We start from the raw sequence: 17683 nt of genomic DNA on the forward strand, positions 1-17683 counted from the left end.
ATTATTTTTTTTTTGATATCTATATCGACAGTTAATTGCACTTCTTATTAAAATATCGGTCACCACATCAATGTATCAGTTGGATATGTTGTCTGACGTATTTGAATGTCTGCATGAGAGATTGGTTCAAACACAGATCATAGCACAGAAGCAAAACTAGTTGCCAATGACAGCATCCTAGAAATAATTAAATTTATTACAGATCTATATTTTACAAATTGCAGCACCACACTTCCTAGAGAGAGGTACAAGTACTGCAATTTTAATGATTGCTGCATCTCATGGCATTCCCCACAGCTAGATTAAACTACAGTGGCTGACTTCTGATTTCCCATGCCAAATAAGTTATCAAATAATTTTGGGGCCATAGGAGGAAGAACCGCCGGCACTGGAGCCATGAAATTAACAATCTTTTCATGAACATTGTACCTGAACATAGATTTCAATGAGAAGCAATAAGTCCAATAACTTCATTGGAAGACCCTTGAGTAAAAGAATGATGATAGTGATGATCACCTTATCTTGCGGCTCTTAGAAGCACGACGGTCAACTACCTTGCGTTTCTTAGGCTGCAATCTTTTCAAAGCATAAAATGCTGTCTCTGCAAATAACAACACCCGAGGATGCAATTGAATAAACATGATATAATAGCCTATAATCCAAACTTCAAATATTTAAGATTTTTCTTTTCATGCATAATTCCGTGAGCTGCTATGAAAATTTCCCTTTTGCAGGGAAAGAACGTGCAGAATGAAAGGCTTGCACAGGCAATGACCAGATGATGCAAGATTGCATGACTCTAAGAATTCCTTCAGGAGTTGCTGGTAAAATTCAGAGTCATCGAGAAGTTCAGGATCTCCATCCACATTCCCATCCTGGACATTGCATCAACATATATAAAATAAAAATGTATCAGAACAAGCCTGTGAATTTTTGAAACATGGGCACACTTAATAAAGCAAGGAATAAAGATGGAAAGATCTTTCAGTGTTAATCCATGTACAAGTTCTACAATTAAATATTTGGTAGTATTGCTAATGCTGATACAGGAACTGAAAAAATCATCAAGTTACCAGATGCCCTTCTAAGTGCAATCTGAGCTTAGATGCATCTCGAGTCCATTCAAATACTTGGGTGACTTCAAATTAGAACAGAGGCATGATATAACTAATAAGTTCATGAAACAGGATTGAGTAGGGCCAACAGGAGTCCCATTGATGTTGAATGCATATCCATTTTGATCGTTTTGGTGCTACAGTAAGTGTCCATTTTATTCTTCACAGTTCATGTTTCGTAAATCAGTCACTGGAAACTCCTAAGCCTCATAGAAAACAGAACGATAACTAAAATAAATGCATTGATCGAGATTTAGGATCAGTTGAGACCTCATCTTTTCTACTTTCAAACTCCTCAGGAACCTGCAGTGACGCATACATATTGGAAGCAGTCCATGTCAGGAACTGGAGAAATAGAGAAAATAAAATGTTATGTATTGTTTTAGATATTAAGAGAAACTTACTTTTCCAAACATGCCAACAGAAGACCTCATTATTTGCATTCTCTTAATCATTCTGCTCGGATCCCTCATGTAACCAGCTACTTGCTCACTTATGTTCTGCACTCGCAGGAGGTAGAAAGGAACATGAAAACGGTTTAAGCTAGAAATTTTGTGATAAATACAGACTGTCCGTCAAATAGTTTTGAAAAGTACCTGATTAAAGGCATGCAATTTGCCTTTAAAAGCAGCTGCACCAGTTGTCACCTGTGTCTTCCTCTGCCATTTGTCTACCGAGTTATTCCTGAATTGTGCTATTCTGCAAGTAATATGAAAAATGATAAACTTTCCAGCTTGATTTGTGAAAATAATTTACAAAATAAACAGCTGAAAATGGAGATATCTCCGGCATGAGAATCTGCCAAAAAAGCTTTGTTATATTATTTTTCTTGTTGAATAGTATATTTCTAGCGTATACTTGCCAAACCAGATTCCTCTTCAATTATATAGGGCTCGTTTGGTTCGCAGGAAGCATTTTCCTTCCTAGGAATATGATTCCTGGGAAACAAATTCCTAGGAAGAGGATGCCTAGGAAAGTACTTTTGGCATGTTTGGTTGACCATGGGAAATTGACAAATTTCCAAGGTGCTTATGTTTGGTTGGCCATCCACTTTCCTAGGAAAGTTATATATAATTCCTATTATGCCCTTAATAAAAATTAGGTTTTTAATGCCTCTTTAATGCTTCTTTAATGCTGAAGGGACTTTTTGGGAAAAAGTAAAAATGGAGTGATTCCCGCCTCATGGGAAAGTAACTTTCCCATGTTTCTCATGGGAAAGACTTTCCCATGAAATGTAGGAATCACATTCCCATGGGAATACAACTTTCCCTTCTCTCTCCTTTGAAAACTCCAACCAAACAAGAGGCATCTCATTACTTTCCCGTTGACCACACTTTCCCCCCTTCTTTTCCCACGAACCAAATGAGCCCATAGTGCATTTGTTGCTCTTCATCAGTGTTATAGTATTGGGAAGAAATAATATTTCTTCTGGAATTGTATCCTACGAACTCAGTTGAATATATTGTATTGAAGAGGCTAGAGGAATTTTACAATAGCTCCAATGTGAATGTGAGAAGATACCTTTGATGCATTCTGTGTATTTGTAGCCACTCCTCATCTTCCTCTCCCTTCAAATTATTAGAGCAATCTTCATCCTTACAAGATTCTTTGCTGTTTCCTTCATCAAAGCATATTAACAGTAGAAATCAATTAGTATGAAGCAATTCACAAGCAACAGATGCCAACCAGCATGAAGATTATTTAAACTGATAAATATACAAATATACATATTACATACAATCACAAATCTGGAAATGTTGATCTAAAGTTAACATGGTAGGTAATGTGACGTGATAGTGATCTCCAACAGTGTACAATCCAATAGGCAATTTTGAAAAATAGCAAACTAAAAATGAGAAATTCTGCCGAGCTAGGAAAAATTACCAGTAATATATAATAAAGGATCACAAGCAAGCTGAACTAAGAAAATTTTACTATAGCTTGATTAATATTAAAATATATGATTGGCACAATTTCTGCTGTTTGAAATTTTCAAGATTACATAACAACTAGTTCTAGCTTTGAACACAAAAGAGCTGTCTTTCCTTTTGTCTCAGAAGAAAATTTCTGGTCTATCAGCAAATAGTATGTAACGAATAGTTCCAGCTTTGAACACAAAAAATGTCTTTCCTTTTGTGTCAAATGAAAGTTTCCAGTCTATCTTGAAAAAGTGATAATTGCTATGGAAGGAAATCCTTTCAAGTCAGGAACAGATGTGGAAAGTTTATGAGTAAAATTGAGATCAGGTGGGTCTTCACTCTTTTGGAAAAGTGTTGGCACTATTGGCATCCAGCAGTTGGTAAAATCAAAGGGCAAAAAGAGTCAAAAAGCAACATGACGAACTAGCTAGTTTTAAATCAGGTGGAGTATCTTCTGGAAGCATGCAGAAAAATTCTTATGCAGGCTTCAGACTTGCAGTACACACTGCCCCTGTGAAGATGACTTATTAGCACATGCATGGCTTAATACCAGGAAAATGTAACACATAATATGACGCTATAAACAGGCAGCATAGATAAGAGATTCTAGTGCCTGCACAGAAATTTTTATGCACAAATATGTAAAATAACTTTGTTTAAGCGAATGACCCTGCAAAGGAATTTGGGGCTACTATGCAGATGTATCGTAAAAGTACCCAGTCACCCTGTCAGCATTACCTCTCATCCCTCCATCACTTCCCTCTATCTTCCCTCTCATCCCTCCATCACTTCCCTCTATCTTCCCTCTACCTTTATTCATTCATTTATTCACCTCCGCCCCTACCCCCAATGACAATTATAATCCCCCTCACCTATAGCCCATTCCAACCCTCAACCCCACCATCACCACCAGGTCCCCCACTCTTTCTCTGTTCTTTTGTGATCCCAAAAACCCATCCCACCTTCATCACCAGCCATCCCTTGCTCCCTCTTATAGATAATCAAACCTTGTGTGTGTGTGCAGGAAACCATTTTTTCGTGCTTCTATTGGCTGCCTCTATCATCATCAGTAACAGGATTAGATCGATCCAAGTCCCACCCCTTCACTTACCCCGACCACCACTGTATAATCTGTGATTACCTATCTCTCTGTTGCTACACCAACTCTTCATGGCTAATTATACCAGACATTTACCTTGCATTAGTCTATAGTAGCTTCATGTTTGGATTGGGTTCTTACCAATCCATCAGGTTATCACATTGGATTGAATTTATCCTTCTTTCATGAACCAATTGAACTTAAGTCACCTTGATCTAGTCTGATAATTCTATAATAGTGGTTAGTAAATTTTACCTAGCAATTGGAAAAACAACTATACATGGTTTGGAGATTCTAAAGGTCCAAAAATTTTGTATTAGTGAAAGAGATGCTGTTATTTGGAAACAAGTAAGATACACGTTACATGGCTTCTACTTGTCATGCATATTATTCATAACTTGCAATTCTAGAAACTATAAGTTGATATATAACACAAGTATTATCCAAAATGTCAAAATGTTAAACCCCCTCCCCTAAAACTTGCATACAGTAATTACCTTAAAATTCTGTTACAAAGATAATAAACAAATTTTAGGACCTTTCTCCAATTTTTACAATTAGATTTCATGTTTTCCTCTCACAATATTAAAAATATAGTTAAATAAATTATGAGATATTACTCAAGACTTTACCCAATCCTAATGAGCTGCTTCAGTTTAAGCAAGTCATATTGCAAAAAATCAGTTTAGCTTTTTGACAACTGACCATTCTAATTAAGCACAGTTCATGACAACAATATAAGGAGTTCCGACATGGGTAGACAGGAAGTAGAAGTAGTAGTTCCATGAAAATATCACAGGGATAACAACAGTATCATCATGGAACACAGAGCTAGTAGGCACCATGTCAGAATATGCCACGTGTGAAGACTCAAACTAGAAGCAAGAAAGACTGCAAAATTACAAATCATACCATCTGTCCCTTGAACAATTGAAGGGTTTTGCTCAATCAAAGCCTGTAAACATTATTAGCCACAAAGTACCAGGTCAGAGGTTTTAGCAACGAATTGAACCTTTAATTAATAATACATTTGTTTTACAAACCCCTGAGGTGAAACAACTATACCTCCTGTAGCTCCAACATACAATTCAGTGTCTGCTTGGATGACAATATCAGGTCCGAATATGCTTGAGTAACCACCGCATCAGAATTGTGAAATAAGGATCTAATAGGTTCCTGATACAAACGTCATCATAACTACTAGGTCATCTAAATACCAAAATGTCGATCCAAAAAAATGCTTAAGAGGTTTTCTTGCGGTGGGCTTTCATGTAAATCACACCTGTGGCAGTCTATTTGAACTTGAAAATGCTTTGTGCAGCAAGAACCTGACCTCCAAGGTTCGGTCCCAGAGAGCCTTCAAAAAAAGAATAGGATAAAAGGTTAATGATCAGAAATAGCATACTGATATGAGACAGAAGCAACAAGTCACATGTTCGGAACATGAATATAATTGTAATATCATAATGAACAAAACTATAGCAGAAACTAAGGCACATAAAAATCACAAGTCAACTAAGGCACAGAAAACCATCTAGTTAGTGAGAAAAATAGCAGGAATATAATTGGACCCTATTTATAATTTAGATGGTCAGAAATGTTACAGAAAACAATCAGATTTATTTAAAAGAACTCCAGCAAATATTAAACAATAGAAAAAAAGGATACAAGCTAGACACAAATGATTAGGAAACAAATTTGAAACTCTAGCATCTTACCTAGTGAAGAAACAAAATTGTCTAACTTTTTCCATACATATGCATATATGCATGCATGTAGAGTTGGGCATCGGGCCGTGCCGGGCCGGCCCGGCCCAGGCCCACCGGGCCCGAGGTCTAAACGGGCCGTGCCGGGCACGGCCCGTTCAGCACAGAACAGTAGCCCGGCCCGGCCCCAGGCCCGTCTATTGGCGGGCCGGGCCGGGCACGGCACGAGACGGGCCGTGCCTGGCACGGCCCGCAACGGTTCCAAACGGGCCGTGCTTGGCAAGGCCCGTCTGGAGAGGGGGGGAGAAAAATAGCCGTTTCCAACGGCTATTTTGGAAAAATTCCAATTTTGCCCCTCCCAACAGTCCAAAAACGGCTAAATTGAGGGGTATTTTGGGAAAAAAATTTTGGGCTTCTATAAATAGCCCTTTCCTCCCTCATTCTCACCACACCAAACCAACTATTCTCTCCTTCTCTACTACTATTATTTCTCTCTTCTAAAGTGCTCTACTAGCAATTTAATTTTTAGTTTGCATTTAGCAAGTGTTCAAGTGCTACACAAGAGGAGGTTCCTGTTGAGAAGAGAAGGTCACTCCTGTTGAGAGCACAAGAGGAAGCTCAGAATCTCGACTCTGCCTCTGCCCTCCGACCCTCTACTCAATTCCTCCTTGTGGTTAGTTTTTATTTTTTGAATTCATCAATTTAGATATGTCATCTTTTGAGAAAAGTCAGTTTGGCATTCCTCCTGTTTCTGAGGAAGAAGAAACTAATCCCCAACCCCATGTTCCTAGTTCCTCTAGAACTAGTGAACCGAGTGAAGATCAAACCTCTTCTCGTAAGAGGACTAGTGCTGTATGGAATGAATTTGATAGAGTTATGGTTGATAGAGTCTGGAAAGCTAAATGTAAAAAATGTGCCAAACTTTATAGTTGTAGTAGTAGTGGGGGAACAGGGCATTTAAAAAGACATCAAGAGAGTCATAGGATGCATGATTCTCATGCTCAAACTCAAAGTACCCTTAATATACAAGGGGGATTACTTGTAGGTAATTTTGCATATAATCATAAAAATCAAAGAAAAGCACTTGTAAAATGGATAGTTAAGGATGAATTACCTTTTAGTTTATGTGAATCTTTTAATTTTGAAGAATATGTTCAATTAAACCTACAACCTGCTTACAAAAGAACTAGTAGGCGTACATTTAGAAGAGTAGCTATGACTAACTTTTTAGCAATGAAACAAAGTTTAATTGAAACACTTTCTAATTTAAATATAAAAATTTCATTAGCTTCTGATATTTGGTCAGCATCTGTAGGTAGTAATTGTTTTATTGTCATTACTGCTCATTATATTGATAATGATTGGCAATTAAATAAACGTATTCTTGCTTTTCGTGCTTTTGATTTTCCACATTCTGGGCAACAAATTTCAAATGTCATTTATCAAACTGCATGTTCATATAATATTAATGATAAAATTATGTCTATTACTTTTGATAATGCATCTAATAATAATTCTGCTGTTGCATTATTAAAAGACTCATTGCATCCCATGTTAGATGAAAATTTATTGCATATTAGATGTGCATGTCATATCTTAAATCTTTCTGTTCAAGCTGGCATGGGCATGATTCAAGATGTGATTTCAAAAATTAGAAATGCAGTTTCTTTTATTCATGCTTCAAGATCAAGACTTCAAGAATTTAAGGAACTATGTATAAATCATGGTAAACGTTTTAAAAAATTTAAACTTGATGTAATTACTCGTTGGAACTCAACATATAGCATGATACATGATGCATATCCATATAAAAACTTATTAAGTGCATATATTAATGATCGTGGATTAGGCTTTACATTGACTGAAACTGATTGGAATAAAGAAAAAATTTTGGAAGATTTTTTGCTTAGTTTTTATAATGCTACCAATGTTCTTTCTGGTATTTATTATCCAACTTCATGTTCATTTTTACAACAAGCATATATAATTAGTCAAAAATTTGCAGAACATAGATATGATGATGTTTTAATGCCTATTATTGACCTAATGGAATCTAAATGGAATGAGTATTGGGACAAGATATGTCCTATGCATAACTCAGCTGCTGTATTTGATCCTAGAGTTAAATTAAATGGCGTGCTAATTTTACTTGATGCATACTGTGAAAATATGAATCAAGATCCTGAACCTGCTAAAAATGAGGTAAAACAACTTCTTTATGATATTTATGCTATATATGATGAAAAAATTCGTGGATCTAGATTTTCCGTACAAACCTCTATTTCTTCTTCTAGTAGTTCTCGTTCGTCATCTATTTTTTCATTCATTGCACAGAGAAAACACACACATGCTTCAAGTTTATCTTCATCTTCTTCATCTTTAAGTAGTGAACTAGAATTTTATTTATGAAATGATCTTCAATCTGCATATGATGAAAATCAAATAGAGAATCTAGATGTATTATCTTGGTGGAAGAGTGTTAGAAATCAATATCCTGTTATGTCTGCAATTGCACGCGATATTTTAGCTGTGCCGATGTCCACGGTAGCATCGGAATCCGCTTTTAGTGCAGGTCGGCGTGTTCTTGACGAAAAGAGTAGGATGACGGACGAAACGGTGGAGATGCTTCTCTGCTTCAAAGATTGGTTGGATGCTGAGGCAAGACTTCAAGATAAAGGTGGACATAATACAACATCCTCTGATGATGATGATACAAACACTACTGAAGAGTGAATACTGATTCACTGAATCACTGATGATTAGTAAGATTTCTTAATTTTTTATAATTGTACATTTTTATTGTATTCTGGAGGTCAGACCAAGGTCCAAACCTCGGCCCTTTCTTATTATATTCTGGAGGTCAGACCAAGGTCCAAACCTCCCTTCATGTACCATTTTGATTTAAATTAATAAGCTGGTAGGGGTCTATGCCAAACCCCCCACCATTAAGGTGGCTTTATATTAATAAATCCTTAGTTTTCAATATGTATTAATTTATTAAAAAAATTTATGAAGCATTAATTTTTATGGAGACGGGCCGTGCCTGGCCCGGCCCAGGCCCGGACCGGGCTAGGTCCGCGCGCCGTGCCGTGCTTGGCCCGCGGGCCAAGAGCGGGCCGTGCCGGCCCAGGCCCGAAGCGGGCCGTGCCGGGCTCGGCCCGCGGGCCAGAAACCCGTGACCCAGCACGGCCCCCTTAAATGGGCCGTGCCAGGCACGGCCCGCTTCGTGCCGGGCCGTGGGCGGCCCGGCCCAGTGCCCAACTCTACATGCATGCATGAAAGCCACCTAGTTAGTGAATTTTAGTTACTTTTGCTTACATTACTATACATCATGAAATGTAAAAAAGGTCGGTCAATACCTTGAAAAGATTGTACAATTGCAAAATTTGACTACAATATTGTTAAACTTCCTAAATAGTTTATTATCATCCATGAGCAAAATCAACTCATTGTATCAAGAGAAACCTCAAAATGGTGCTTTTGGCACGTTATATGTTGGTTTAGTTGAAACCACCAAATTTACTGAATCTAAGCAAAGGCTTTAGTAGTTTGAGCTAATACTGAATGAAACCAACAGTTTCAGAATAGTTTAGACCAAAACAGTCCATTTTGGTCAGTCTTTCAATTTCAACAAAAATTTCAAGCGTTGACATCTTATCCCAATTAGTTTGCATTAATTTGTCTTCTCATATCTACAATTTCTTAAATGATATGTGACTAAATCTATATTGACAAAAATTAAAGTCCTCTCCCTTTTTCCCTCTCACAATTGGTAATATTCTATGTACATGTGGTGGAAAGGAGAAAGAAGAAAAACCCAAGTCCCGGAAATGGGTGAGCCTTACTGCAATTCACATCAATGATGAGATAGATCAAAATATGTTGATTTTGGACTTTGTAGAGACTTATGTAGGAGAATCATGTAGACATAAAAAAGGTACTATCAATACATGAGCTTTGCTTAATATTCACCACCTATAAACCATTAATTTCATAACACATAGAGCTTGCTTTTATTAATCACAAATAAAAAAACTGCTTTCGGGATGATAACTACAAATTACTTTATCTTGTTTTAGAACCAAGACTAATCTCATCTTTTAACTTCGCAAAAAAAAATTACTGTTTATAGTTCAATTTGTGCATTAAAATAATTTGGTTTATGTTCATGTATTATTATATGTACTTGGATAACAACACCTGCATATACAGAGAAGTCGAACAGATAATAATCTGATTGGAAGCAAGCAAGGTAAAAAGTAAATTGACAGTGAACATAAATACCTTTTGATTCTTTACTGCTTGTCCTTTTAGAGCATCTTCATCCTTATGACGCTTCAAACTCTTCAAAAGATTTCTAAATGACACCATATGGAAGATATTATTTCAATAAGATTTACTCATGGCAAGGAACATCTAAACAGGCTAGATTACACTCATTTTCCCACTGATTTGTGGAGCAAGTTTCATAATCTATGGGGAATTGTAAAAGATGCGAGACAGAAACTATTGCAGCATGGACAATGATGAAATAAGTGCCATGCATCAAAAAAATGTTTGTGAAAACCTACCAATGAATTATTAAGTAAACAAATAATAAAACAAAATATCAGCAATTACTATTTGCAGCATAGGCACAGAAGTTACATTTGTTGACAGCATAATAGAAAGCACCTCAGACATACAAATTAATGACAAACTAATAAGCTTCCATATTTCTTATTTCTAGAAAGTGACTTTCTTGCGCATATTAAGTACAAAAAAGCCAGGACAGGAGCATGCATGCATGCACGCATGCAGCATATGCAACGCAAATTTTCATTTACCAATTGTGAAGCAGCATGAACCTGAACCATAAAAAAGAGATAGCACTTAAAGATCCACAATGACAGACTAATAGGTTTATGTTTGTGCAACTCTAATTTAAATGTGTAACTCTACTTTAAAGGACAATTTTACTTATGTAATACTTAATCATTTGATATTGTAAATGACATAGTTGACCATAGATGTAGTTTCTTTCAGTATCCCTCCCTTTTCTATATAGCAGCATTAGTTGTTTTTATTAAAAAAAAAAGGCAAGAAATGGTTTCATTTCTTGCCAACCATCACAAGAATTAAACAAACTGCAAGACAATATACTGATCTATAAAGAAACAGAGAAATTATGCGGGAAGCATTCTTCCAACACTGTAGCTTACAAGCTTTTCTACCTCTTTGGAGTCTGGTATAATGTACATCATGGACAACTTGGTAAAAATACCTAATTCATGTATTTCCATAATGTTGCCCACAAGTCATAAGTCCCTATATTCTATCACACTAAAGTAGAACCACAAGGAAATGGAGAGCAGCATGTGCCATGCCACAGGTTGGTGAGACTCAAATAAGAAGCTGCCAGCATGGATTAGAGCTTTTGCATCGATAACAATTGAGGTGTGCAGAATATAAATTTCTTGAAAGGTTTTGCATATTGGGTACACATCTAAGCATTGTGAAGGGAACGTGCAGAGAATTTCGCATTTGCATGACACTAGCAGTATATGTTGACGTATTAGATGCTAATATTCGGAAAGTTTCCATCTCCTACATATATGTTACATATTTCTTTCTAAAAAAGGATTTTATTTTCTTGTGTGCACTGTAACTACTTGGCTTGGATTGCTTTTCTTTAAACCTTTATTTGGGTGGAGGAAAGGGGGTTGGGTTTTTCTCTTTCGCAAAATTCCTTATTTTATCGCTATGTCCGGCAAGGTGCTCCATCACCTCTGATTGAAGTTTGCAGTTATGTAAAATTTCATTTGATTTTTTTAGCAAAATAGGGCTAAAGATGATTTTAAGAAGAATCCTCAAAAGTCTTGTATTCAATGTATTGTATTTGATAAGAATTATTAAAGTACATGTTCTGTCTAATTTTGGTTAGTAGTTTGTGTTCAGGTATATGAATGTGCCAGGCTTATTCTTGTCTTTTGCTTGACTCGAGAATCTTAGTCTACCCAGCCAACAAATGATATCAAAGTGACCGAGAAACATAGTCATATGACAGCTCCAGAATGAGTGGCTTTTTCCTGTTTCAATTCTTGTTGGGGGAAATGGTTCCAAAGTGCTCAAAGGCAGACCTTAGCTTATTGGTGGCCCATAATCAGCTGAAACCATATAAAAATTGAATTAAGGCTTACACATCCATACTTTTCAACAAATTGGGCGTTTTGCCTCCGTCGCCCCCTTGGGAGTTTGGATCCTCTCTCTAACTTAAATGTTTTCCCTTGGAAAAAAAGAGAATCTTCGTACAACCAGGTCAAAGGGTTAGAATAGGATTAGGTCTCGGTATTTCACAGTATAGAATTTTATAATTATGTTTACCGATAATTTTCTTTTTAGATTTTTCTTGGGCACAATGACTAGCAAGGGAAAGACAATTGGATGTAGGAAGTTGCTGTATAAGGTGCAGATTATAAATGGCTGGGCTAAACCTATGACCAGAGGGGAAAAACTACCATTTATGGATGGTGAAGCTCATTTTTTACCATCTTGCTTGAGGAATTGCCTTGAATAACCAAGGACTCAATCTACCACAAAATATTTGCAAAAGGGCCTGATATGCTACCTCCCTCCTCCTTGAAACCGGACACCAAAATCCATGGCTGTGTTCAGTTGCTGATTAAATGGTGGATAAGGTCAGATTATCAATTTAACTAACCAGACGCATGCCAAAAAATGATGGAATAAGCTATTTGGCCAAAGGCCCCAAAAGCCACATAACCTGGGTAAATTTATTTCATAGGGGAGGGTGAAACACAATTAACTACTTAAGCTTGTTAAAGCTACATCTCTTTAATTTTTCACTTTTTCCACAACTAATTCCAACAACCCTAGGAATGTCAACCAAACAGCAGATAGCATTAGCCGCTGATTAGCTAGTTAGGAGGTGGTTATAAATGGTTAAGTCTATCTGCCCCCTATTTATCTGTTCCATGTCCAAACACAGCCCATATGCTCACACAAACACTTATCAAATAGTTTTGCACAAAATCAAAATGTTTCCTTCCACAGAAATTTAACTGCAACCAGAGAGAAATTCTGATTATTTAATCGCAATGGGAGAGATTCTGATTTGCAGTGAATATTTTAGACCTATTCCGGAAACTAAAATACTAAAATCTAGACTTTTATTGTAAAGGAGCACCATAAATGGTGAAGACTATTCTTGGTCAGCCTGTAATGAGTTGAACAATTTACTGTATTTTCTGATTGAATGTGAGCAAACAATGGATAAAAGATCATTAGTCTCATGGGCAGCTTCAATCATATTTTCTGATTGCATAAAGCAGAACAACTATATATATGATGACTTTTTGCATGTATTATTTTTTAATTTGATCCAAACCCCTTATTACTGTCTTGAAGGAAGATCAGCACAATGTTCTATAATTTTTTATCCAACATAATCTGTTAATCTAATCTAAGCTGCTCCAGGGAGAATTTGGCAACCTTCCCAGACTGCATTTCCTTCAAGTAGCTGATTTATGCAGATGTCCATTCTAGATGATTGTACAGTTGGATTTTGCTGTTAGAGCAACATGGAAGTCTCCAATTTCCAATTGTTTGAAGTTGATGGGTGACTCATCCATCGATTTTTTCTTTCTATGAAGCCAACTATTCTTTCTTTTTCCCTGTTGGAACTCACCTCAATATCTACGGGAATGCAAAGCCAACATTTTTCACAAATTTACATAATTTATTTCGAATTTACTAATTTTATGGTACCTAAGTTGACATGAGCTATAAATTCGATATACATGCCTGTGATTCCATTATTTGAATACATTGAGGGAGTTAATTATGCTAATCCTAGAAATGTTTAGCGTAGTTGGAAAGCTACTTCAATTATTCTGAGTAAGTTTGGCAAAGTTTTGCACTTTTCAGAAAAACTATTGCAGGAATAACATGCCTAGATCAAACATTGTAATTGTTCCTCGTCAAATATCAATCAGGTAATACCCCCTGTCCCATTCTAAGCTGGGAATGTTGGTACAATTGTTCGTAGAAAAGTTGAATGTATAGTCACATTCAACCCTTCTGCAGATCCAATCTTTCAAAGTAGTTTTAACTTCATCCTTATAAAAAAATGGTTTCTCAGATGTTGCCATTCTATGTACCATAATACAATCTTATGCAGGTCTTTTGGTTTAAAAGTGAGCTATAGGACGAACCAGGTTCCAAAACTGATAAATTTCACTCAGAACCCTACCTAAACCACTTCTTTCTTTTTTCCTAAAAAAAACAAAAAGCAAGAAACAATGCACCAAAGAAAGGCCATCTTATACTGAGAATAAATCAAGAAATTAAAGGAACAGCATCTCCAGACTACCACAGTATGTGCAAAAAGTTATAGATCAAGAAAAAAATGACTTACTGCTCCTCATTGCGAAGACTGAGGTACTCCTTTTCAAGCTCATCCATCTCTGCATCTCTCTGTCCCTCAGTGTGCTCCGCGTCACTTCCATCATCCTCTCCCTCCTGGTCCACAACTCAAAATACTTAAAACAGAAACGCAACAAAAGGAGCAAACAAAAGCAGAAGTTTTGTCAACTTGACATACCATTTCACTTTCTTGATTGCTCTCTCCTTCAGAGAAACTCTCACTTGCATCATCATTGCCATCATCATCATCATCATCCACTTTCAATTGCGCAGGATCCAATTCCATCTCGCTTTCTGGATTGCTCTCGGCTCCTGAGCCGCTTTCACTATCATCATCTACTCGTTTGACTCGCTTCGAAGCTGCCTTCATTCTAAGTTCAAGGAATCTAGATAAAACCGTAGAACCATGAGAAATTAAGAAATTATCAAGAAAAATCTTACAAAAAAAGAACAGATCATAAGCAAATTTCTGAACTTTCTTGTGAACGATAGTTGTTCTTCAAGAATTTGGTCAAAAACTCCTATGAAAGGCTTTTGGTGACGACTTTTACCCGTCTCACAGGCTCTTCCAGGGTTTTGCTTCTGTAGCCTAGGGTTTAGATAACGAGTAGCCAGGGTTTTTTTTATTATAGCCAGGGTTTCTTTTCTTCTTTTTCTTTTTTCTTTTCTTTCTTTTCTTTTTCTTTTCTTTTCTTTTCCTTCCCTTTTCTTTTTCTTTTCTTTTCCTTCTCTCCTTCCTTCTTCCCGAAGCTTCTCCTTCTTTCTTTCTTCTCCTTTCTTCTTTCTCTCTCCTTCACCCACGACCCAAGGGAGGGGCGAACGGAGCCTTCGGGAGGGTGCCGGCCAGTGGCGCCTGCGGCGCCCGCGGCACTCGCGGCGGCCACGGCCTGCGGCAGTCGGCCCTCTCTCTTCCCGAGGAGGGGGGAGAGAGAGAGAGAGAGAGAGAGAGAGCTCGGGAGAAGGAGAGCCCGTGGCGGCCGCGGAGCTCACGGCCGGGCTGCCCGCAGCGGGGCCGCCGCGGCCGGCTTGCGGCGTCGCGGCGCCCGCGGCCGAGGCCAGCAGCGCCGGCGACGCTCGCGTCCGCACACGCGGTGAGTCCCTTCTTCCTTTTCTTCCTCTTCTTCTTCCTCTTCCTCTTCTTCTCTTCTCTCTTTTTTTAAATTGATCTATCCTCCCGAGTGGATCGGGAGGAGGAAAGGCAGTGCAGAAAGGAAAGGAGAGCGGAGACCCTTACCTTGCTCCGGGAATGAGCTGCAACGCCCCTCTCCGGCGGCAGAAACCCTATCTCTGAGGAAGGAGGAAGAGAAACAGTGAGAGAGAGAGAGGGGGGGGGGGGGGGGGGGAGCGGAGGTGGGGGGGGGGGGGGGGGCGCTTTTATAGCCCCTGGAGAGATTCTCGAGTATGGCCCTTAGGCTGGCCAGGTTGGGCTAGCCCACTGGCTCAACTGTGTGCAGGCCGGTCAATGGACCGGGCCCTCACAGTTTTGGCATCAAGTTGAAGGAAAAGCCCAGACCAACTGTGACATTCATGGTAGTAGAACCTCAGCTGTTGCTACGCATACTATGCTGTAGGAATAATATAGCTAGGAGTTAATGATTTAATGGTTTTTAAATTGACCTAATTCCAATAAATTTGATGAAGCAATGCAAAGTAAAAATGGAAAATAAACAGAAGTGATTTGTGACGGACAGTTTATTAATCCTATATGAGTACAATAAGTCCAATTGAAAGGTAGGTCGGATGCTAGGTTCTTTGTTGTGTAGTGGTGGATGATGTTGGAGGTATAGAAAAATGGGAGGGGATAAGAATTTCGACAAAAAAGTAGACTTTTATAAATTCTCTTAGTGCAAATTAATTTAAATACAAATAAAATAGCTACGTATGTCTTTGTAGTATAATAATCACAAAACATTAAGCCAGTAACCATTTTAACTAACTTATTAAGTTAAATCTTTGTTGTACAATGTTGAAATGATTGGCTTGTCTTGGTACCATGAAATGCCAAAATGCTATATAAGGGGAAAAAAATGCAACCAATCTAAAGTTGCATTGGATTAGCTTCAATCAAGTAGGTCCTTCCAAAAATTGAATCAGGCCTTGGGCCTCAACCAGAAACTGAATTAGGCCCGTCATTAGCTCAAGTCCGGACTGGCAGCTCAGGATGCCGATCTAATGGAGTCGGTCAATTCTTTGGTTCAGTCGTACAACTCGTGAAAATGGTCCCCTGATTTGTGATTGGGGTTCGTTTTCAGGGTATGGAAACCATAAGATTGACACGAATCTTGCAGGATCCATGGAGCCTAGGCTGAAATATCCTACAGATGGGGCCCTTCTCCTCCTCCTTCGGCCAAACCCTCCTTCTGCTTCTAATTAGCCCCTTTTTGTCAAGTCCATCGCCGCCCACTGCCCCATCTTCAACAGAGCAGCCGACTGCCGATCTCTGAGGCTCCAACCGCTGTACCACCCGGCCAATCATAGCATGCTCCACCTCTACCTCGAGGCCACAGCAGTGGAGCGCCTCGAGCTCTCCATCGCCATCGAGATTGACCCCGAACCAATTTGGTCATCTACGTACTCAATTATATTATTTTAATATTTGATAATTATATTATATAATTAATATTGACTATATTAATATATATTATATTAATATAATATAAATATTTAATATATTAATATTGATTAATAATATTTAATAATATATTATATTAATATTTATTAATAAAATTTAATTATTAATATATAATTAACAAATAATATGATGAAATTTATTTTTTTATAATTATTTTTGTAAATAAATAAATTTTGGGAGGTAATCCTATAATCTATATACTCCAGCCAAAGAAACACTTATAATATTTAAGGGACGTCAGGAGGCCAATCGAATGGCGGGACCCATTTTTAGAGAGCCAGTGAGAAGAATCTGTTTACTCTGGGCCCAAACCCGATGGGCTCTGGAAGATCCGGCAAAGAAAAAGAATTTCTTTTGTCCCCGGTGTTCATCAGGCTCTCCCCTCATGCCCCATTCATTTTCGCATCTAAGGTCACGGTCGCCGTCTAAGGCCAACGCCAGCCGCCGGCCATCTCCCAGGTGAATCTCTCCCCCAGTCTCTCTCACCGCTGCTGCCGACCAAGGCCCACAATCACCAAGTGCCCGTTCTTCTCCTCCACTTCCTCAACCCCTCTTCCACGTTGGCTTGCCGCTCCTTCCACCACCAGCGCCACCTCCTTGCCATCGACCACCACCGGAAGCCTTCTTCTGGCTCCACCATTGAAGCCAGACTGGTTAGCTAGAAAAATCTGGGGCTCTCGCTCAGCTACCATAGTGCTCAAGATTGTGTTTGTTTTCTGGATGCTCTTAACCCCTAGCTTCCTCAAGATGAAATTTGATGGCAGTGTGGCTGAGGGAGGGAGATGTGG

At 38.3% G+C, this 17683-nt stretch overlaps 1 protein-coding gene across 1 annotated transcript; it reads right to left on the minus strand.

Annotated features, from left to right (window-relative positions):
• Positions 1-73: 73 nt before the first annotated feature.
• On the minus strand, positions 74-15589 carry LOC103716325 (putative uncharacterized protein DDB_G0270496). The gene is made up of 14 exons (XM_039120163.1): positions 15498-15589; positions 14442-14649; positions 14256-14359; positions 10124-10196; positions 5416-5490; positions 5199-5309; positions 5046-5088; positions 2637-2733; positions 1712-1814; positions 1520-1615; positions 1386-1418; positions 776-875; positions 517-601; positions 74-429 (listed from the first exon to the last, which is right to left on the minus strand). Exons 2-14 carry the CDS (start codon positions 14631-14633, stop codon positions 303-305), a joined length of 1239 nt encoding a protein of 412 aa, XP_038976091.1. The 5' UTR covers positions 14634-14649; positions 15498-15589; the 3' UTR covers positions 74-302.
• Positions 15590-17683: the final 2094 nt, after the last annotated feature.

The sequence above is a fragment of the Phoenix dactylifera genome, chromosome 2 (genome assembly GCF_009389715.1).
Source record: "Phoenix dactylifera cultivar Barhee BC4 chromosome 2, palm_55x_up_171113_PBpolish2nd_filt_p, whole genome shotgun sequence".
NCBI classification, from domain to species: Eukaryota; Viridiplantae; Streptophyta; class Magnoliopsida; order Arecales; family Arecaceae; genus Phoenix; species Phoenix dactylifera.

What these genes read in the sequence shown, in the direction of transcription:
- LOC103716325 (XM_039120163.1), bottom strand. Translation starts at nt 14,633, where the DNA reads ATGAAGGCAGCTTCGAAGCGAGTCAAACGAGTAGATGATGATAGTGAA. An exon ending in GTATGTTGGAGCTACAGGAG is followed by an intron (nt 5,089 to 5,198) that starts GTATAGTTGTTT and finishes TAATGTTTACAG; the next exon opens with GCTTTGATTGAGCAAAACCC. An exon ending in ATACACAGAATGCATCAAAG is followed by an intron (nt 1,815 to 2,636) that starts GTATCTTCTCAC and finishes TATTACTTGCAG; the next exon opens with AATAGCACAATTCAGGAATA.